Source organism: Pyxicephalus adspersus, chromosome 12 (assembly GCF_032062135.1).
Source record: "Pyxicephalus adspersus chromosome 12, UCB_Pads_2.0, whole genome shotgun sequence".
Classification (NCBI taxonomy): Eukaryota; Metazoa; Chordata; class Amphibia; order Anura; family Pyxicephalidae; genus Pyxicephalus; species Pyxicephalus adspersus.
The window spans coordinates 41,823,371-41,846,649 of NC_092869.1; the positions used below are offsets into that span (position 1 = coordinate 41,823,371).

The following is a 23,279-nucleotide window of genomic DNA, read 5'->3' on the forward strand; positions in this document are numbered from 1 at the left end:
GTTACAGTAGTCCAGACGAGAGATGATAAGAGCGTGTACAAGGAGTTTGGTGGTCTCAGGGGACAGGTAGGGGCAGATTTTGGAGATGTTGCATAGCTGAAAGTTACAGGACCTGGAAAAGTTCTGAATATGGGGGGTAAATGAGAAGGCAGTGTCAAAGGTGACACCAGGACAACGTGCCTGAGGGGAGGGCCGAATAACAGTGTTGTTAACAGTTAGATATAACTGTTAACAGTTGATGAGTTCTGTTTTAGATATAACAGTTGATGAGTTCTGTTTTATCCCAGTTGAGTTTCAGGAATCGGTCAGACATCCATGATAAGATGGCTGACAGGCAGCATGAGACCTTATCCAGGACTGAGGGAGACAGTTCAGGGGTGGACAGATAAATTTGGGTGTCATCAGCATACAGATGGTACTGTACGCCAAAGGAGGATGTGAGACTACCGAGAGAGGAGGTGTACAGAGAAAAGAGAACCGGTCCAAGGACGGACCCTACACACAGAAGGGTCCAAAAACGTATACACGATGTATATATTCAACATGAAGAATATCTGCATAGACATTTTAATATTGGAAATAGATAAGCATCAATGGGTAGCTGTAAGCCATGTTTGATCCCTGCATACATTTGGTTATCAAAGTGGTCACCATTAGCACCCAGGCATTTCAGTGTTTGGCGAATTACTGCACAAACATCACTGACTACATTGCCGGAAATTTCCATGCAATTGCCATGAAATGAGGGCTTAGGGTCTAGTTTTTCATAATATAATCTTTTATTGTAACTGTATATGCCAATTACTACAATATATATAGTGACTTTCCAAAAAAAACTGTTTTTTCCTCTCTTGCCTTTTGGCTTTCTCGTTTTGCTATACCATATATAAATGGGTTGGCACAACCAACTTTAAACCTGAATTGGTGCATAACCAATTGTTCCTATTCTTAGAAGTCAAATGGTGTAAAGTCAACTTGGAACTTGTAGGAAATCCATTCACACTTCCTTGTCCTATCTAACTTCTTGGCAGAATGTCATTGAGAAAGGCTCAGGCTCACACATCTTGGTGGTGGTGCGCCATCTTGCTGGACATAAAATTGCCCATCTGTATAAAGGGCACTAACGGCAGATGGTACTGTAAGCCAAAGGAGGATATGAGACTACCGAGAGAGGAGGTGTACAGAGAAAAGAGAACCGGTCCAAGGACTGACCCTACACACAGAAGGGTCCAAAAATGTATACACAATGTATATATTCAACATGAACGATATCTGCATAGACATTTTATTATTGGAAATAGATAAGCATCAATGGGTAGCTGTAAGCCATGTTTGATCCCTGCAGACATTTGGTTATCAAAGTGGTCACCATTAGCACCCAGGCATTTCAGTGTTCGGCGAACTACTGCACAAACATCACTGACTACATAGCCAGAAAATTTCTTCCCATAGTGCAACCATTACAGATGGTTTTCTCTAGTATGCCATATCCTTTATGGTTTCCTACAGGTAGAAGTCAAAGGGTACTGTTCCTTTACCAGCTCCAACACCTCACTGCCCAAAACCACAGCAGAAGTTCCCCAGCAATCATCCTATTCCCCTTGAGGGATTTTCTTAGCAACCACCTAGGAATCCTAGAAACTAACAGGATAATTTGCTGTATACCCAAATTTAGAAAAACACTTCCTTTGGCCACAATACTTCTTTACCTCAATAGCCAGAACCCAATGTCGACTATATTACATTACGATCTCTACAATACCCCTGAGGAAGCCTAAGGGCAAAAAACGCTGGGATTCGAGACCACTGTATACCGTATCTCTATAATCTACTTACCTATGATTGTCCACAAAATGGATATTTGAATGGGTTACTGATTGTAGAACTATATTTAGAAAAGAGACATCTAAGCCCCATGAAATGAATATAATCTTTGATTGTAACTGTATATCCTAATTACTACAATATATATAGTGACTTTCCAAAAAAAAAAAAAATAAACGTTTCACGTTTAGCTATACCATATATAAATGGGTTGGCACAACCAACTTTAAACCTGAATTGGTGACATGGTGCATAACCAATTGTTCCTATTCGTAGAAGTCAAATGGTGTAAAGTCAAAGGAACTTGTAGGGAATCCATTCACACTTCCTTGTCCTATCTAACTTCTTGGCAGAATGTCATTGAGAAAGGCTCAGGCTCACACATCTTGGTGGTGGTGCGCCATCTTGCTGGAATTAAAATTGCCCATCTGTATAAAGGGCACTAACGGCAGATAAAATTGATGCCCTCATTTGTATATATATATATATATATATATATATATATATTTTCTTAGTTGTTCTTTAAATCTGGAAGACGTTAGAAGTCTACATATCCGCTGATTGAGTCTTCACCGTATCATACAGCATCGTCTTTCAGCTCAGCACAAAAGGGGAAGCTTGACTGACAGACGCTAGGAATAGCCATTTAATTATATTTGCTCTATTTACAACAATTTATCATCTGGCTGACAGTTCTAGCGGAATTGAGCTTCAGGCCACATTAAATCATACAGAAGAGGCTCTACCTTGGCTGGATATGGAATCTGTAAAGAAGACATTCCAAAGAATGCTTAAAGCAAAGTTTAATTTTGGTATTTCTTTATATAAGGATTTAAATGACTCCCCACCACCACCATCAATAAATGGAAAACTACAGCCTTTGCTTCTGTACTCGCTTTCTGTCCACTTCTTGCATGAATGACACTCAGTTCCATGTCTTCGGAGCCCAGGCGTCTTTGGAACCTCTTTGGATGCAATGGGCAAGAATGGTGCAAAGAACAATGGCTATTATGCAAAACCATTCTCTAAATCATTCAAGATCATCCACCACCAATAAAGAACACTAAAGCAAGAGGACCCTAAATATTGCATGACCAGCCAGAATACAAAAAATGCTATGGATATGAATTCAAGTAAAAAAAAAAAAAAGCAAGCAAAGGCTATCCTGGAGTTCGGCATTAAATTGGAACTCCAAGAAAGACATGGGAAATACATTTTAAAGATGAATTGTGGAATATAAATACATACACTCGCTATACATCAGTTTTTGTAGTAACCAATACAACAGTATGTACAATACAAAGGTCCTGTGCTCTGAACCAATCAGAGCTTGTGGGTGTGTTCTAGACCAAACTGTGCTAGTTGACTGTAGCAAAGAAAAGTAAGGTCAGAGGTTGTGCCGTGCGGTCTTGTTAGTGATGATCGGACTGCAAACATCACCAAACAAAATCTTTTGGCAAAAAGGACCATTGACATGGAATTCAGTTGAGCATGTATGTGTCTTTTGACATTAATTTGTTCAATCATAAAATGGAGCTGCGTTGCTGAAAATAACTCCCACCAAAACCTTTTTTGGATATATGGTATATTTCCATGGTATAAGGACATAGCCAAAGGTTTCAGATTTTATTTGGTGCCTGTGTAGGAAGAATCCCCTGAACTTTTTTAATGGTAATTGTCACCAGAACTGGAATTAGCCCCACCCATGGGCAATAAAAACCTGACATTGGTTCTATGGCAACCCCAACTGGCCAAATATTTTTTGGCATAAGTCTCCCTAAACAGAAAAACAAATTCTCTGCAAGTAAAAGTCGGCATCTATGCATTTCATCTGTGTATTTGGCTGCTTTGCTGATGTTCGGAAACATTTCCTATTTACTCCCAGCTCCCCGCTGCTCACAAAATAACACACATTTATTGCTTTCCTCAATATTGATAAAACTCCAGCTGGGGATCCCTACGCCCCGGTAACACAGAGGAAACAGACAGGAGGGTGTTTGCAAGCTGCAGTTTAATATGACTGGTTCTCTGGTCTTGTTCTTGCCGGTCTCTGTTGGATTCACCTTCCTAATCCGAGCTTCTATTTTTAGAGAGAGCCCCTTGTGCAGCATGGAACTTTGTGTTCCTCTACTTTCACCTGTAAAGTCACATTGAACATGCTTTAATAATAACGGGAACATTGAGGGTAGAAATGGGCATCTTTTATGGAACCGCAAAATTAATAGTTGTTGATAGAACCCAACGGAACTATAAAAAAAAAAGATGAAACGCTTCGGCTGTATTCATGGTTGGCACGCATTGATGTGCATTGCGAAAGTGCCGCAGTATGATGTTAAAGAGTATTGTGTTCCTTTTATTAGTATTACATTTATTTTATTGGACCTTCCTTGCAATCTGCCCCTACGGCCTTTAAATTAAAGAGTTTGCAATAAGAGAAGTATATTTGTCTCCTTCCTGTTTTTTTGGGAAGTGGGGGTGCTCCTGCCTTCTATGCACCCGAAATTTGGCAAAAATGTTCATGGGATGTCAAGTGCTCAGGAAGCAGTGGTGATGCCACCTTCACATCCTCCAAGCTGGGAGGTGGCAAGTCTTATTATTAAACAGTTTTTTTTAAACTTTCAAGGTATATATGTTTCTGTTTGGACCTTTTACCGCATTGAATTCATGAAAACCCAAAGGATAAGGTATTATAGTATTATAGGCTTTATTTGGAGTTGGAAGAGTAATAGAAATGGGAAATACCAGGTATACACTCACAGAGGTGAAATAAAATGATATGTTAATACCTAATAATGCAAATGATTGTTTAAGGGAAACTGTGAGCACTGATATAAAGTGATTTTTTGCACTCTTATTAGAGTGGACATATTATATAGTGTTATGCAATAGAACGCCATTTGGTATCTGATTATAACGGAGTGTGTAAAAGAAATAGTTCATTTTAAATGGACATATTTGGAATAGGAAAACACGAATCAAGTAGGTTGGAGCACGTATTATATTATGGATTAATTGTAGCACTGGTGATTATGAATAAAATGATCTCAATATATGAAAAATATTGAAATGAAATGGAAGTCCTATAAAGATTCTTTTTTCATATTGTTATATCAAGGATGTTAGGTGATTGGTACTTATGAGAAGGGTTTTTGTTCCGTTTTCCTACCATTCTGTGTGAGAAGTGTGCGGCATATCCGCATATACCAGGTACATCCATAATTGCTTATACATAAATGTTAATCGTTTTGTGATGTACATAACTTTGTAAGCCAATATTATGTAATTTACTATATGTATTTCTGTGATTGAAGATCTCCTTTTTTTCCTGAGGAAGTGGATTATTGTCCGCGAAACGTGTAGAAAGAAAGTTGGGCTTACCCATAAGGTGATCCCCATAAAGAGTATTTGTTTTGGTTTATTGTTTTTATTGATGTGTTTTTTTATGTGGAATTTTATTGTTATTCAATAAAGAAATGTTCTATTTTATATAAAACATTATGTTGGCCTGAAAAGTCCCAGAAATTGGTGATTCAACAGAGTTTGCAATTTCAGTTTCAGTAGGGATGTGGCCATGTTGATGGTAACAGGTTGGATTCATTTTTTGGTATTATTAAACAGTATATATATAGCGCCAACATTTTAGGCAGTGCTGTACCTTAAATGGGATTGCAAATGACAGACGGATACAGACAGTGACACAGGAGGAGGAGAGGACCCTGCCCCAAAAAACTTACAATCTAGGAGGTGGGGGAAGTAATAGGAGGGGGATATGGATTGGTGGGAAGTAGTTAGGGTTTTATGAGATAGAAGAAGACGGGTAGGTGAGGTTGAAGTGTTGAGTTTTAGGGTTCTTTTAAAAGAGCAGAAAGTAGGAGCAAGCCGAATAGGATGAGGAAGACCATTCCAGAGAGTCGGGGCAGCTCTAGAAAAGTCTTTGAGCCGTGCGTGTGATGAGGTTATGATTAGGAAGTCATTAGTAGGTCATTGGAGGAGTTAAGAGAGCAGATGGGGGAGTATTTTTCCACCAGGTCAGAAAGGTAAGTGTGACAAGAACTGTGGAGGGATTTGAAGGCAAAGCACAGGAGCTTGAATTTGATTCTAAGGTGAAATGGAAGCCAATGAAGAGATCTGCAAAGAGAAGCAGCGGAACAGGAGCGGTGGCAAGGATGGATGAGTCTGGCTGCAACATTCATACACTACAGGATGCCAGGATATGTGTCAAAAATATCCTAGGAAGAAATGGAAGGGCAATGAACATTTTATTGAGGTCACACTAATAAAACCAATAGATTTTTGTCAGCACCTTAATAAGGTGAAGAGAAGGGAGACGGGAGGTGATTTAATTTTTTGCTGAAAGTTCCTCTTTAGTGTGACTATTGCAGCCTATTTTTCCCCCATTTTCAATTCCTTCTTGGGTCTATTTTATGCAGAAAAAAAATTGCCCTAAGTCGGCCATTGGTAGGAATTTAGAATTGCAGTATCAACATTGCCTATAGCAACTAGAAAGAAGTTCCCGGGTAAAATAAGGACAGCTGGAATCTAATTGATTGCCAGGGGCCAAACACATCTTTTCGTAATGTTCCCTAACTTATCTGCTGCATATTTAACAATGGAGGCAGTACGGGTCCCATGAAAAAAGGGCCACACTTATCTACTCAATGTACTGTGTGCAGGCATCGGTGTCCCCTCCACGATTGACCCCACTTTGGTGGTAAAATGTAGGCTGCAAAACTGCTTTGGGGTTATGGCCTCGCTGTATTCATAAAGAGTGCTAATGGCTTTTAATTGAATATTAAAAGCACAGCGTGCGATTCGGAGTGCCGTTTAATAATGGATTTTATGCTTTTAATCTATGCGGTATCAAAACCCATTAAATAAAAAAAATTCCATGTAAATGAGTTTAAAATGGCTTTAAATAGAACATTTTAGGTAACATTTCCTCTATTTTAGGATGTAGAAAATATAGATTATGTTTTGCTCATTGTTGCAGTTGGTTATGATAAAAGCTATAGAGATGTTATATTATTGTGAAAAAGATGTAAGAGCAAGGTACAAATCTCATGGAACATTACAATATGAAAAACATTAACCCTGATTTACTAAAAGAATGGAACATGATCATTTTTAAAGTGAATTTACATTTATTTTATCAAGTGCTTGCGGTGAAGCAAAGTAAAAAAATCACTTTGCAAACAATATCCAATCAGGTGTAAGAAGATTAAAAAAGCAATAATTTTGCCTGTTACTGGATGATTGAAATCAGCACCTTATATCAACTGACAAAAGAAATGCTGACTTTCAATCATGTGCAAGCCAAAAATGTAAAAAATTACAAATGACATTTTCCTTGAACTTGATTGGGTATCCTTTGCAAAGGTAATTTTTTTACTTTGATGACAAAGATAAAATAATATTTACTTACCAAATTTAAAAAGTAAATTTGCTTTATGCCTTCGTTATATCAATCTTTGCATTTGAAAATGATACCAATATATGAATTACAGCCGGAGACTCGGCACATCCCAATGGCCAATGAGTGTGCAGATTTCACCCCTTGGTTCTAACATATACAGCAAAGGCCACTTTCAGTCTTGTGGTTCCAAACTACAGCTGTCAACCAGTCCCAGCCACCCCCCTCCAAAAACTATGCAGTCAACCTCAGAGGTTGACAACCGCTTTGTCATGTGGTTAAGGGAGGTTGAATGTGGTTGAGGTGCCGTTCTTTCAGAGGAGGAAAAGTAGCTGCATGGCTAAAAGGTAATTGTCACTTTCAGGGACAGGACCACAATCTACTACAGCCACATGCAAAAAATGGCCCCCAAATGCCCCAGCTCAGGTGAAGAGGAGCGGTTGGGAGCATGATTAAGCCTGTAGTCTCAAATGAATGGCCTGTAATGAATCCATATGATACCATTGCTCACTGTAAGTCCAATGTGGAAATGTACCTATAGGTATCAACACAAGAAAGTTAAACAAGTCATGTTCATGGAGGGGGAACCCTAGGAGTAAGCACCTCCTGTGCGAAATGCGTCAGTAAAACCTTCTCTAGACTATTCAAATTTTGAAAAAATTTGGAGAAAGCCATCTACTAGCCAGCAAAATCAAACCATAAGGGGGACAAAGACTACAATAAAGTAGAATGGTAGAGAGGTTTGGGGTTTTGTTGGGGTCTTTGTACATTTTGGGGAGATTTCTTATCTTTTGCGGACCCGTTGATAGGTGACAGAAAGGGACAAGCAATGTGCTGAAATAAGTGCCAACCATAGGAAACACTCAGGTCTTATTGTCTTATTCTTTTTTTTTGCACGTGTAAACTCCACATGTGTATGACTCTTGCAGCTACAACAGCAATTTATTTCCCCATTGACTGCTGGTTGATTCTCCCAGTTTGCACTAAGGCTATGATAAATGCAAATAGCACTTGGCAGAGTTCATCTGCACCAAGAATCAATACTGCGGCTCTCCTCGGAATCAGTGACTCATTCATGAATACTCGCTCTGTCCTCTCCCTCCCAGACCAAACTTAACTTCTAAAGACTCTTCTCAGGCTGATTCACCGGTATTTCATTATCTTTCTCTGAGGTGAGCCGTTTCCAAAGACCTTTCCCTGAACTGCAACTACGAGACGTTCCAGAGATGGAAAGCCCTTCCTTTGTTCTGGGATCCTGTAACTGTTCTTACATTTTAAAACTATACTTCAGTGAGATATAAAATATATATTTGGAACTCTGTATTCATTTATTCTTAGTTTAATGTATTTTTGGTACTGCAGTTACATTTACCTGACCTGGTTTCGGGCTCCTGCAAACTTTGCACTGCAGGACTCCAAGTCCTGCCCTTTCTTCTCCCAGTCAGTTGTGCTAATAGGAGGAAAGGGCAGAGTGAACAAGTAATGGGCCGATTTGCTACTTTTTCTTTTATTGTCCATTTACAGAGAGAGGGACAAGACGTGTACGTTTTCCTGCAGCAGAAAAAAAAAATCAGGTCCTTTGCTCATATATACTCCCCCAATAAGGGGGTAACCAGGCACATAAAAATGGAGGGTATGTCCTTGTTTTCAGTAGGATGGCATGCAGAGGATTTAGTGCAATATGTGTTGCATATGCAGTGCAATATATGCAAACCTCTGCATACCATCCTACTGAGTATCAGTGGAAAACAAGGACATACCCTGCATTTTTATGTGCCTGGTTAACCCCGTATTGGGGGAGTATATCTGCACAATTCACCATAAAAATATATACCATATATACTTGAACTATTGCAAGTAAAGTCAAATCTTTTTTCTTTTTAAGGATCGACTTTATCTCTGTCTCTGGCTGATTACAAGTTTGATACCATAGATTTGTGAACTATTGCAAAAAAAGTCAAATTGTTTTTCCTTTTGATAATCGACTTGATTTCTGTCTCTGGCTGAGCATAAGTTTGATACAGAGCCTAAACCGAATAGATAACTACTACCACAAGCTACACATGATAGATCTCGCAAAACAAACCATCGAGTCATTCTTGCATACCCCTGAGGAAGCCAAAACTGGCAAAACGTGTCGGGTAAAAAAAAAAAAAAGACTACAACGGTTCTACATAAATGCTAGCTGATTGTATGTATAGCCTAGCATACCCACCCCATGATTATATAATGGGCTGGAAGATATGCACTCTGATGACTCTGTAATTGTGTATGAATTCTGATATAAATACATCATTATTATTCTTTAAAACACTGGCCTAGAAACCCCGTCTTTTTCTCTCCTTTTCATTTTACATACAGAAAGAAATGGACTCCTAATATAAAAGGGCTGATTTGCTCAATAAGGTCTTATAGAGGGCAACAGATGAAACGCCAAAGTTGTACCTCATTGTTACTGGAGCCTCCCCCTGGCAGGGGACATGGGAATACCAGGGGGAGTTGCGGGATCTAAGTGACCCCCTGGTCTTCACCAGTGCACCCCTCAAGAAGTGATGGGCCGGTGACCATACTCAGTCCCTACTTTGCTGTGGGGGAAGGTCACCGCTTCCACCCCCTCCCCACTAGGTGGTGACAGGGACCCGATAACTTTTGAGAAATAGCTGGCAGAGAGACAGGAAATGCACTGATGATGCAGCAACCTGAGCCTGGAGCTGGAGAGGTTTTTAAAGGCCCAGCAGTGAATGGCAGTAGAGGTACAGGTAAATTCCAGAATCCCCTTTCAGCTGTGCACAGCTCCAGTTTCTGTGCAGGGGATGCAGAGAACAGTGGAGAATTCACAGCTAAAGGGATGCAGGTGATGCTGCAGCTTTGTGTGCAGATCTGCGGGCGGAGTGGTAACACTCAGACAACAAAGAACACCTAATGGGACTTCATGCCCCAATACAGTCACATGGAATCGATCCTCCTCTGTACTCAGAAACAGAACTTTTTCAAAACCAGACAAACTATAATTACTATAATAGGATATTTCTGGAACAATACCTTATGAAATACAAAGTCCACATCACCCAGCAGGGAGCGGACATAGGGAGGTGCAAAGTGTACTGCTGCACAAGACCCCTGGACCCTTCCCAGCCAATATGGGCCTCAAGACAGTTCTGCACAGGAGCCCAATGTTTGCTACAACCACCAATGGAAAGATTCAGTTCGCAGTTCAGCCTCAAACCTTTTCAAAACACTTTGCCAACACATTGGAAACATGTACACCTGATTTAATATTATGGAAATATGTTTCTGTAAATTGCTGTGGGTTCACTTAGAGGATATTACCGGAAACTGAATTTCAGCACCATGGACATCTCTGTAAATATCTGCATTCCCAGACATGTATGAAATCTGTTATATGTCAATGTGAGGCCTCTGATGTATAGCGGAAGTTAACTCAATGTATTCCATATAATCACTTCTTTTTTTAAATAATACTTGTTTTCCTTATTTTGGACACAATGGTGCAATCAATGGGTGTCTCTACGCAATGCAGCGAGCCATGGCTGGCAGGAAGGGCTGTACATAGCTTCCAGAAAACAGCAGACCACCCAATGTATTGCCTACATGTGATTCTGAGCTTCCATGATTAGAATAAATTAAATTCAAGTAGAAAGAAGGTGGGTCAGCCTGGCTGGGGAGGGAGGGGCAGAATGAATATGGGTGTCCTCCAATCAGAAAATGAGGTGGGTTCTATCTGGCTTGCTGCAGTTTCTATTGCACCTTGAGAGAAGAACATGGTCTATAGTAAAATTAGATTTAGCAGTTCAAATACAAGAGAGTAGACAAGACCGAAGAAAAGAGTTTAAATCAACATTTAAGCTTCAGGATACATCAACCTATCTCTCCATACTCCTGCATTAATAAATAATCACATGGCACAAGGGACGGAACTATGGAAAGGGCCCTGACCATTGGAGTGACTTTCAATGTCACCAACCTAACAATATCCAACTTGGAGATAGAGTTCCCATTTAAGTTACCATAATAATGAGGTTGGAATATTCAGTTCTCTTTTCCTTTCTTTGCGAGCACATACAAAGTCATGAATCACACATCTTTCATTCGGCTTCTTTGTTCCCTCTCAGTTCAGATTCATTATCCCCATGTGGTGCTGCAGCATTGGAGATAGACAGTGTTTCCTTTCAACCGGTTCCCGCAAAGAACACAGCGTTCCCTCGAATTATCATATTTCCACACTGAAAACTGGGATGCTGATTTGCTTGCTCTTTGTTGTGACAGCGTTTGTCTACGCGCAGCTGTGCCGGCCCTATAAGGCAACAAGACTTATCATCTAATTAAGTCCTATTGGACGTTTTCTTTCTCTACCTCCCTTTTGCGTCTTTATCTCTCACTTCTATATTCATGTCCTCGTTCCTCAACCTCATTATACAGCTTCTTCAGTCTATAGAAGGAGGCTGTAAAAAGGAGGATTGTCTTTTTGTAGAACTTTAACAAATATTCAACTTGATTGGCTTTGGCGGCTTTTCATGGAGCCCATCTGCGCTGGGCCAAGAAGGAAAAGGAGCAGCTGCTCTTTTTCGCACGTAAGTTCGGCGCACAGAAAAAGAAGAAAGGGGAGGCATATTTAACAAGAGAAGTCAATAGAGGAAAAATAATTAGCCTCAGAGCCTTGCAAGAAGATATTGTGCTATTAAAGGAAACATGCACATGTATTTTTTTTTTAAACGCGCTTACACCACACGTTAAAAAGTTTGCTGACAACTGACCATCACTCCTACAGTGAGGGAAAGAAGAATTGGATCCCTTGCTGATTTTGTACAAAGAAATGAGTGAAATAAGTATTTGATCCCCTATCAACCAGTAAGATTTCAGGCTCCCAGGAGTCTTCATTGTATGCAGGTAACAGAGATTAGGAGCACGCTCTGTAAGGAAGTGCTCCTAATCCAAGCTTGTTACAGTACCTGTACAAAAGACACCTGTCCACAGAAGCACTCAATCAATCAGATTCTAAACTAGCAACCATGGCCAAGACCAAAGAGCTGTCTAAGGATGTCAGGGACAAGATTGTAGACCTACACAAGGCTGGACTGGGCTACAAGACTATCGCCAAGCAGCTTGGTGAGAAGGGGACAACAGTTGGCGCAATAATTCGCAAATGGAAGAAACACAAAATAACTGTCAATCTCCCTCGGTCTGGGGCTCCATGCAAGATCTCCCCTTGTGGAGTTGCAATGATCAGGAGAATGGTGACCAAGCTACCCCGGACTACACAAGGGGAACTTATAAATGATCTCAGGGCAGCTGGGACCATAGTCACCAAGAAAATAATTGGTAACACACTGTGCCATTAAGGCTTGAAATCTTGCAATCCCGCAAGGTCCCCGTGCTCCAGACAGCACATGTACAGGCCCGTCTGCAGTTTGTCAATGAAAATCTGAATGATACAGAGGAGAACTGGGTGAAATTGTTGTGGTCAGATGAGACCAAAATTGAGCTCTTTGGCATCAACTCAATTCGCCATTTTTGGAGGAGGTGGAATGCTGCCTATGAGCCCAAAAACACCATCCCCACCGTCAAACATGGAGGTGGACACATTTTGCTTTGGGGGTGTTTTTCTGCTAAGGGTACAGGATACCGTCACCGCATCAAAGGGACAATAGACGGGGCCATATATCATCAAATCTTGGGTGAGCAGCTCCTTTCCTTCAGCCAGGGCATTGAAAATGGATCGTTGATGGGTATTCCAGCATGACAATGACCCAAAACACACGTGCCAAGGCAACAAAAGAGTGGCTCAAGAAGAAGCACATGAAGGTCCTGGAGTGGCCTAGCCCGTCTCCAGACTGGTTGATAGGAGATCAAATATTTATTTCACTCATTACAATGCACATCAAGCGCTGACTTTTAAGCACTGGGTTTTTGAGAGTTCTATTGTTGTTATTCTTTCTCTCACAGCTACAATAAACCTACCATTACAATTATAGAGTGGTCTTTTCTTTGTCAGAGGGCAAACGTACAAAGTCAGCAGGGGATCAAATACTTCTTTCCCTCACTGTACACCAAGGGCCTGAATTATTAAAGCTCTCCAAGACTGGAGAAAATTTTGTAAAATGTCTTTAGGGACTTGTGACCATTTAACAGAAAGAACATTGCCTGGTAAGGTATGAATAATGGAGAAAAGATCTCGTTTCCAGCTGGCTTTCCACTTTATCCCAAAAGTGTTAGTAGGATTGAAGTCAGAGATCCATGAAGGCCAGTTGAGTTCACCCCCATCTAACTCATCAAACCATGTTTTTCTGGAGCTGACTTTGGAGCACAGTCATTGTGGAACAGAAAGGAGCCCTCAAGTGCATAACCATCAAAAATGGCATTGTATGTTACAACATTTTCAGTCTCTAACTAATCATTTGGAGGGTTGTCCACATGTTTTGGTTTTGTAATGCATTCCAAAAGTGTAAGTAGGGTTGACGTTATGGTTAGCGTGAAGGCCAGTTGGAGTTCACCCTCGTATAAATCATGTGTTTGTGGAGCTGGCTTTGTATACACTAGCATATTCATGGTAGAACAGAAAGGAGCCTTCACCAGTTATCACAAGTTTGGATGTGCACGATCAACATCAGATTAATCATTTTTAGGAGAAGATAGACTACCATGGTTTGCTGGATCACCAAGGTTCACCCATGGTCATCTATCTTCTCCAGTCTTGGAGAGCTTTGATAAATCAGATCCTATGTGGTTCCAAATATGTGGACAGCCCTCCAAATGATTAGCCAGGGACAAAAAATGTTGGAACATACAATGCCATGTTGGATTATTGTGCACTTCAAAACTTGTGATAATTTCTACCATGACTGTGCTCCAAAGCCAGCTCCAGAAAGAAATGATTTATTAAGTTTGATGGGGATGAACTCATCTGGCTTTATTCTCTGTGCGATTGTACCACATGGTCTGCAGCCATCGACATTCATTCAGTACACAAAGCAGTTATCAGAGTCAGCCACAGACAACACCTATCTGCCAAGCCACCAGAGACACTTACTGTGCTGTGTTCTCCTGTAAGGAATTGATTGCTTCCTGTATAATATAATAAGCCTTGAGCTCCAATCTCACCCCTTCCACTGTGTATCTATAGATAGATCGGAGCATCTCCTGTGCAGCCGCCGTGAGACAGATATTGTATGGTGTGAATCTTAATCTCCATCTAGATCAGCCGGCATTTATTAAACTGTGTTGGGTAATATAACCTGATGATGGCAAAAAAAAGAAACCAACTCTACATCTTTATATAGTTAAAGCTGATTATTCTGGAACATTTCAGCCACGGTACTGGTTGGTAAAACTGCTGTTAAAAAATAAAATATAAAAAAAATTAAAATATGCACGCTTTTTCCAACCCACCAGTATAAACATGTCCCTTAAAGGATCAGTCCACCCAAAAATAATATTTCAATATGTGGTGGATGCTGGAGAGTTTGACCAACATAAATTAGTATCCATTGTTCCCTTATGAATCTACTGCCTGGAGGACATATTGTATTTCATAGCTGGGGTGGGGCTTAGTGCTGACATGGGCAGGGGTGGGGCTTAATGCTGCCTAGGGCAGGGGTGGAGCTTAGTGTTGATCTGAGCAGAGGTGGAGCTGAGTGTTGATATAGGCAGGGGTGGGGATGAGTGCTGAGCCGGACAGGGGTGGAGTATGTGCTGACCTGGGCAGGGGTGGGGCTGGGTGCTGACCTGGGCAGGAGTGGGGCTGAGTGCTGATCTGGGCAGAGGTGGAATAAGGGCTAAACTGGGCAGAGGTGGAGTAAGTGCTGACCTGGGCAGGGGTGGGGCTGGGTGCTGACCTGGGCAGGGGTGGGGCTGAGTGCTGACCTGAGCAGATGTCAAAACCTTGTGTACTGAGGTAATAAGATACGTGGAGCATACCAGGCTTATACACTGTTTAAGACCTGACACTTTCACATTAAAAAAGGTCAGCCCAGCAAAAAACTCATATTTAAGTGTTTGGTAGGTGCTGGAGAGTGAAACCCCCTGAGTTACTGTCTCTTGGGCATCTCTTGATGAGGTCAGTGTGCCAAATCTGTGGGGTGTGTACTCCAACTGTTCTTTTATGAGAAATTCCCACCATTCTTGTGCTAGGTTCCTGGGCCTGTACTCATACTGTGCCCATGATGGGAAGCTCCCATCATTCTGGTGGTAAATTCCCAGGTTTTTACACCTGCTATGCTAATATAGGAAAATCCCACCATCAATGTGTTTGGTTTCCGGGTCTGGACACCTGTTGTTCTCATTATGAGGTGTTCCCATCGTTCACATTTTCGGTTTCCATCCAAATTCCCAGATCTGAATACTTACTGTGCCCATTAGGGTTGTTCTCATCTTCCATGCTGTAAATTTCATTATAGAGAGAGAATGTACCCTAGGTGGACAAGAAGTCAAGAACTATAGTACGGAGATAAAATCCCAAATCATATAGGAAGACAGGAACCAAAATTCATTAGCCAATGAACTATGCATCAAAGGCTGAGCAGACGTGACACTTATTCTTTAAAAGTCTTCAGATTTGCCAATTTATAGATTAGGTAAAAACAAAATCTACTCTATTTAGGTTTAGTTTGTTGGAGGTTGGATTAAAGGGGTATGCTACATATTCAGGACTTGGTCGGGGGGTGACACAAGCTGAATATCTGTTTAGATTATCTTTGTACACCTTTGTTGCCCCAAATCTCAGAACATGCAAGATATTGTCTTCCATGCTCCCAGCTAAACACAAGCTGGGGAGAGAGTTGCTCAGCACAACTATGGGACCAATCAACAAATCAATCAGAATGTATCTCATAAACACTTCTAGTAATATAAATTGACAAAACCCATCTTTAGCACATCTGCATGGCTCTCTGGACGGCATTAGCCCTTCACCGATTGGCTCCACCTGTTGCCTGCAGCTGAACTCCAAGGCAAAAATGTTTTGGTCCAGCTGCTCTGCGTTCCATTATCAGCGACGTTCATCAAATCACGTTGAGCACTTTTTTCTTTTTTTTTTTTATATATTAACAGTCATTTCAAAGACATAGAAGGAGGCGTGAAAATCCCCAGACAGACATTCGGCAGCTCATTTCCAGTCACAAATACACGTTTCAGCAATAATAACTCAAAAGCTCGGCATTTTTCCCTGCATCGTTTCTCAAAATTCATTTATTTGCTAAAGTGTGCTCATTTCCATTCCGGCACGCAGCTTTTCCCAGCAGGCAGAGACTTTTCGAAGAAACCGGCTTCCCTAAAACACACGCAATAGGCTCCGCAATGACGGCGAGGTGCAGTGCGTCAACCAAGGCTATTGTTCATGAAAATGACTGCGCTGGGTACTTGTCACCTGTAATTGTGTCTCTTTTTAAAAACATCTCAACAGAAAAGCGCTGGTTGCTTAAATGGAACACAAAGTTAGATTATATTATTTTTTTTATAATTAAGTTTTAGGTAAAGCAGAGAAGTGTTAGACATTTTGTTGGATTTTTACTGCCGCTTCTGTCTCCTCTGGGGAGGGTCACTCTAAAGAAACCATCAACGCCGAATGTTACAAAGTATCAAACACCTTTGGTAAAGCCCAACCCCAATCAAAACTTTACACGAATGCATCAAACCTTATTTATAATAAATGCCATCTGTGTCCCTGTTATATAGATTTCTCTCTTTGCTTTGACACATCACCATCACAGGAAGTAAGGGGCAATCTCTCTTATAGTTATCCAGACAGCAATACAATCCCGGGTGTGGAAGGGGCTCTTCTTGCATACTTACACTCTCAGACTTATAGGAGAAAAAGCCAACATGTTTCAGGGGTTCAAAGAGTCCCTTTATTAGGGCTTGGTACTGTTGGCCACTGTTTTGGGAGGAAAGTAATGGAGGGATCCTGACAGGTGATTGGTATATTAAGTTTCATTACTTCATCATGTGTCTTTTAATTGGAATTAACTTTTAATTACCGGTCATGTTTCCTCCGAATCTATTAGTACAGCATACCTTCCAACTATCTCTGATTTGGAGGGACTGTCCCTCTTTATGACTCCAATCTATTCCTGATTTGGAAGGACTGTTCCTCTTCATACCTCCCGAATGTCCCTAATTCAGAGAGTCCATCCCTCTTTATGCCTCCCATCTATATATGGTTTGGAGGGACTGTTCCTTTTCATAACTTCTCAACTCACCCTACTTTGGAGGGACTACCCCTCAAAATGTATTATTTAACTATTAACTACTGTTCCTGTGCATGGTGGTCCTGAAAATATGGGCATAGCAAGGATGTGTTTTTTTGTCTACAAATTTTGAGCTTAAGTGTCTCTTTCCCTTGTCACCATAAGTTGTGAGGTATTGTCCAGTACACACAGGGCCTAATCAATAACAGAAGATAGGCTTATCATGGGAGAACCTGGGTGATCCTGCAAACCTGGACCTGTTTTTTAATCCTGGAACAGTTCTATTCCACGTTTGCTGAATCCCCCCATGTTTGCCTATGATGGACTGTCTTCTCCTGTCTTGGAGAGCTTTATTAAATCAAGGCCACGGTGTTTATTAGTACTGGGCCCCGATAAGGAGGGATGCTTTAAACTCCCCAAAACTTGCTAAATTTGAAGGATATATGAATCTGAATAAAATTCAGTCTGCTTTTTTTCTAACACACCTAGATTCTCTGTGAACAAAGAGCAAACCTTTGGCCAAGGAGACCTCTAATACATTACACGGCTTATGACTAGATCAGCAACCCCTATTACTTTAAGGCAGACCATTTAGGCCGGATACGGCCTGGCCAGCATTCCAGTCCGGCCTAGCGCCCTCCTAGTTATTTATTGTTGGATCCAGCCTAATTGAATTGTCGCATTATCGCAAGTTCCCGCAATATCATCATGTTCCCGCATAGTAACCTCATTTACTATTCCTAAAGAGCAGAAGCAAGGCGCAGCTACCAATCTCCAGGAGGTTGACCTTGAACGTTGTGTCTTCAACCCCGAATGGACTGACGAATTATTCTTCGTCCAACGAGGCAACAAAGCCCTGTTTTTAATTTGCAACCACACCAACAGCACTTTCCAGCGGTCGAATCTCAAGGGGCATTTCGATGCCAAGCACGCGCACACGTACAGAGACTACACCACGGATGAGCGGAAGCCTGAGGCTGCTCGCTTGCAGTCACAGTTGGAAAAAACCTTTCCTTGGATACCTTGTTTCTTCTGGCCTAGTGTGCCTCCTTGACCTCCTGGAATGGCCTAGCAGTCCAAAAAAATTGCCGACCCCTGCTTTAAGGGATCCAGCACGCCACACCTTTATTCTACTTCCTGAGCAATAAATTCTATGGCTTCCCAACTCTACTAGAAAATGTGTAAATGACAAACGGCAATAGAAGGTGACAGAGGTTTCATCCTTGCCTCTCTATCCAAAACCTAATTAAATAAACAGTAAGTCAATATAGCCCAATAAATGCTGAAAACTGCATAAACAAAAACCAGAAAAAAGGTTTAGTTCAGGAGATGATTATGAAAGCCAGCATTCTGCAATCCCAGGCTCTCTCTGAAAACACATTTTGTGCTTACAGGGGTGTTCTGACCGCTTCTCCAGCCAGCAAACACATCTCACATCTTCACTTTGATACCTTTATCACTCAGCCAAATTCCTGCCTCCACTGAAGGATAGGGAGAAGTAGGAGCTGGGATTGTTTCCCTTTGAACTAGTTATGTACAGCGAGGGAATGAATGCAAAGGAACATCATGTGCAGAGTTCAAAGCTATGACTGCAGCAACTTCTGAAAGTTGAGAGGCCCCAAAAAAATGAAACCCAACAGTTCTGTATACAAAATTGCATACGTAAACTGGTGAGTGAGTTCATTAGGAAGTATGAGATGATTTAACTGACGGTATTTTATCTTTCCTCTGTGGGGACACTGCCAGCAGAAATGTTACAATTTGGAATCAATTACTAGAGGCTTAAGGGATATTAAGGGCCTTAACTTTCAAATTTTATGTTCACCTGCCCATGCCACTGTGAGATCTGAACAGCATACATGAAGCTGCACAAACCATGCTGCATACTCCCTGTCCAACCTCTCACTTCTTCTACAACAGAATGCCTCTGTATAGGAATGAAGAGGAAAATCTGAAACATGGATAGAAGAAGTAAAAGCTTGCCAGACTGTTTGCAGATGCAACTCCTTTCTATCTACACACCTTTGATTGCTGGTCCATTGCAGTCTGGGCCCCATACTAGGTAAACTTCCGGGTCCCTACCCCCATGTCTCCACCCACACTAGGTAAATGTCCTGGGACCCCCATGTGTCTACCCATACTAGGTAAATGTTCTGGGTCCCTCTCCCCCATGTCTCTACCAATGCTAAGTAAATGTCCTGGGACCCTCTCCCACATGTGTCTGCCCATAGTAGGTAAACTTCCTGTGTCCCACTCCTCCATGCCTCCACTCATACAAGATAAACTTCCTAGGTCCCTTTCCCCCATGTTTCTACCCATACTAAGTCAACTTCCTAGGTCCCTCTCCCCCATGTCTCCACCCATACTAAGTAACATTCCTGGGTCCCGCTCCCCCAAGTCTCCACCCATACAAGGTAAACTTCCTAGGTCTCTCTCCCCCATGTCCTTACCCATACTAGATAAACTTCCTGGGTCCCTCTCCCCCATGTCTTTACCCATACTAGGTAATCTTCCCGGGTCCCTCTCCTCCATGCCTCCGCCCATACAAAGAAAACTTCCTGGGCCCCTCTTCTCCATTCCTCCATCCATACAAGGTAAACTTCTTGGGTCCCTCTCTCCTATGTCTCCACCCATACTAGGAAAAATTCCATGGGTCTCTCACTTCTTCATGCTTCTGCCCATACAAGGTAAACTTCCTGGGTCCCTTTCCCCCATGTCTCTACCCATACTCAGTAAACTTCCCAGGTCCCTCCACCCTATGTCTCCACCCATACCAAATACATTTCCGGGTTCTCTACCCCCCCATGTCTCCACCCATACTAGGTAACATTCCTGGGTCCCTCTCCCCCAAGTCTCCATCCATACTAGGAAAACTTCCATGGAACCCTCTCCTTAATCCCTCTGCGGCCCCTCTCCCCCATGTCTCTACTTATTCCAAGTAAACTTTCAGGGTCCCTCTCCTCCATGTCTTTACCCATACTAGGTAAAATCCCTTGGTCCCTGTCCCCCATGTCTCCACCCATACTAGTTACACTTCTTGTTTCCCTCTCCCCCATGTCTCTACTAATATTAGGAGAACTTCTTAAGTCCTTTTCCCCCGTCTCCACCTATACTAGGTAAAATTTCTGGGTCCCTCTCCCACAAGTCTCCATCCATACTAGGTACACTTCATGGGACCCCTCTCCCCCATTTATCTACCCATACTTGGTAAACTTCTCGGGCCCCTCTCCCCCATGTCTAAAAGTTTCAGCATTGCAAAAGCCAAACTTTTTTAATCGGGACCCAGATTAGAAGTACCCCTGATGGAAGCCCTGTGTTATTGCATGGTAATTTATAGTAGTTTGCATGTTAATGTGTGTTATATAAGTAGTATTATTTAAACAACACATAGCTACAGAGCAAAAACAAAATGTACAATTATTTTTGGATACGCATATGATGCCTTCTGGCAGCTACTGTACTCTAAATAAACAGCACATCAATTTATTGCATACTGCACATTAGGCAATCAGTAAAAAGCTATCCTGCAATGTAGGGGGGTTACTTACACAATAGAAAAGTAGGGGAAGCTTAAAAACTCCAGGCAAATAAAAATATTATAACACATTAAACATATTAAAATGTATGCTGTTTTGTTTAACTACAGTTAAAAGTCAGGGCACCACCTTTCTCTGCTGCCTGGAGCAGAACTGCTAATCTCAGGGCTGGCTCGCCAAAATCACACACGGGTCAAAGCATAGATTGATTAACATTATGTATTGATTGCTTTGTCTGGAGTTCAGCTACTGAACCTTTATATGCATACATGGGTTCTGCAGTTAACCTATTTATAAAGATGCAGGCATCAAAGTTGGCATCTTTACCGTGACTTTAAAAAGGCAGATGGGGTATTCAGACTAATAGCCAATTACAGGCCGGTGACTTGTTTGGTAATGACAGCTTTGAAACCAGCACCCATGGAAATAAATCAGCACTTGAAGGCTCAGTATTTTGGCCTTTTATTTCTGTCCTTTATTTTAATTTCAAATCAAATCAAATGCAGATCAAAAATCCAATTAAAATATTTTATAGTATCAAAATAGTCAATTGCAGCAACATCAATCAAAGCAAGAATAAATCCATAAAATATGTTCTCACCATCCTGTGAAGCTTCTCCTCCAGCTCTTGATTTATTCGCTGCAGGGACAAGTAATTGGTTTGTATTCTGGAAAAAAAAATTAGAAATGATATCATAACTATCATAAAGAACAGATTTCACGTGAAGCTCTATAGAGGGCTACACAGCGCTAAATGCCAGCCATTACCAAATCTTTCCTTTTCTCCTCTCTGATCCTGGTTTCACATGCTCAATAAGGGGTCCGTTTTTAAAGCAGGGTATCTGATTCTCACTAAAACATTCACTGATGGAGAATAAACTGCTGCCATTGAAATATTTGGACCTGGGAGAATCTCCATCAGGGAATGTTTCAGCAAATGTCAGATTGACTTTAAAAATAGACCCCCGATGGGTTTCTTTCTCCTTAATTTGTGGCCAATGCCCACCCATATTTCACCATTTTTTCACCCATTACACAAGTTTATGGTGGATAGAGATTCCTTAAATTTTATCTCCATCTCAAGCTACTTTTAACATTTTGGATTGAATAACAAAGAGTTAAACCCATTAGTTGTTATCCCCATGGTTTTACCAACATGGTTTCAGGGGGGAAGGTCCCTATGTTTTCTGTCTTTTTGGCACATTGTCCCATTGGGCCTGATTTATTAAAGCTCACCAAGACTGGAGAAGAGACTATCATACGAGAACCAGGGGGATCTAGCAAACCTGTAAAGGATTTTTTAAAAACATTTGTTTTTATTTGGAAAAAGTTTTTCAATCCTGAGATGCCTTCCATGTTTGCTGGATCATGACCAACCATCTACTGTGGTTCTCTAGCTTTTATAAAACATGGCAATTAACAATGAATCCTGGACAAATAGAGCGGGTGGATACCCTAGCAAGGTCACCATCAGCGATACATCTCCTCCATGACTTGCTGTATCCATTGCTTTATTTAATGCTCCATAAACAATGAATCACCAGTGGGTTTTGCCAGCTTGTCAGCTCTACAATAATCCAGCAGACGAGTATCATTAAGATCCGGGCAGTCCTGAATGCATAATAAATGTGGAAACCTGAGACAGATGACAAGGGGCGCAGGGTGAAAGCAAATCTCATGTCTGACTGCGCTTTTATCATCTGCTTTATGCCGCATGGGAATACAATAAAATAATAAAAATGAGTGTGGTGTGTAAGGGAGATCAGCAGTCTGATACAGAGCAGGGAAGTCTCCTATAATGTACTATACCTATAGAAATCCAAGTGTTCTATATTGCAGCCTATGGGTGCTTAGATGTGGTGGCTGCATTTATTTTCTTTTTCTCAGGCTGGGAATATACAGAAAAATAATAGTAAGGATCCCGTCACTTCCAGGAACTGAACCGGTGCCCAGATTATTCACACCAAGGCATTTCCCTATTTCGAACAAGCAGTAGAAGTTCTTTTTTTACCCTTCCCACATTATTCACATGGCCCAATCTGACTCCCCATAGTGTCTAACAAACCCAGATACTTATTTAAGACCTCCATGTCCTAAATCATCTGCACCCCATTCTACCTGAACCTATCACAGTCTGTGTATGCTGCCGTGATAAGTCAAGGAGGACGCTTTTGAGCAGCAATGCCAATAACACAACCCATAGGGCTCCAGCACACCCCTCTGATGTGTTGCAGCATGGGTTTCATTGATTGCAGAACCACTGGTCCTACTTAGCAGCAAATATTGGACCTCTGCAATGAGACCACT

The 23,279-nt window shown here is 41.4% G+C and overlaps 1 protein-coding gene across 4 annotated transcripts in view; it reads right to left on the minus strand.

The window, feature by feature from the left end:
- Nucleotides 1-23,279, minus strand: part of BEGAIN (brain enriched guanylate kinase associated) — a 125,194-nt gene that overhangs the window by 29,394 nt on the left and 72,521 nt on the right. For all 4 annotated transcript variants that reach the window (XM_072427440.1, XM_072427441.1, XM_072427439.1 and 1 more), the window contains one exon: nucleotides 21,574-21,640. In XM_072427440.1, coding sequence (XP_072283541.1) covers nucleotides 21,574-21,640 — 67 coding nt within the window. The remainder of the gene's footprint in view (nucleotides 1-21,573; nucleotides 21,641-23,279) is intronic.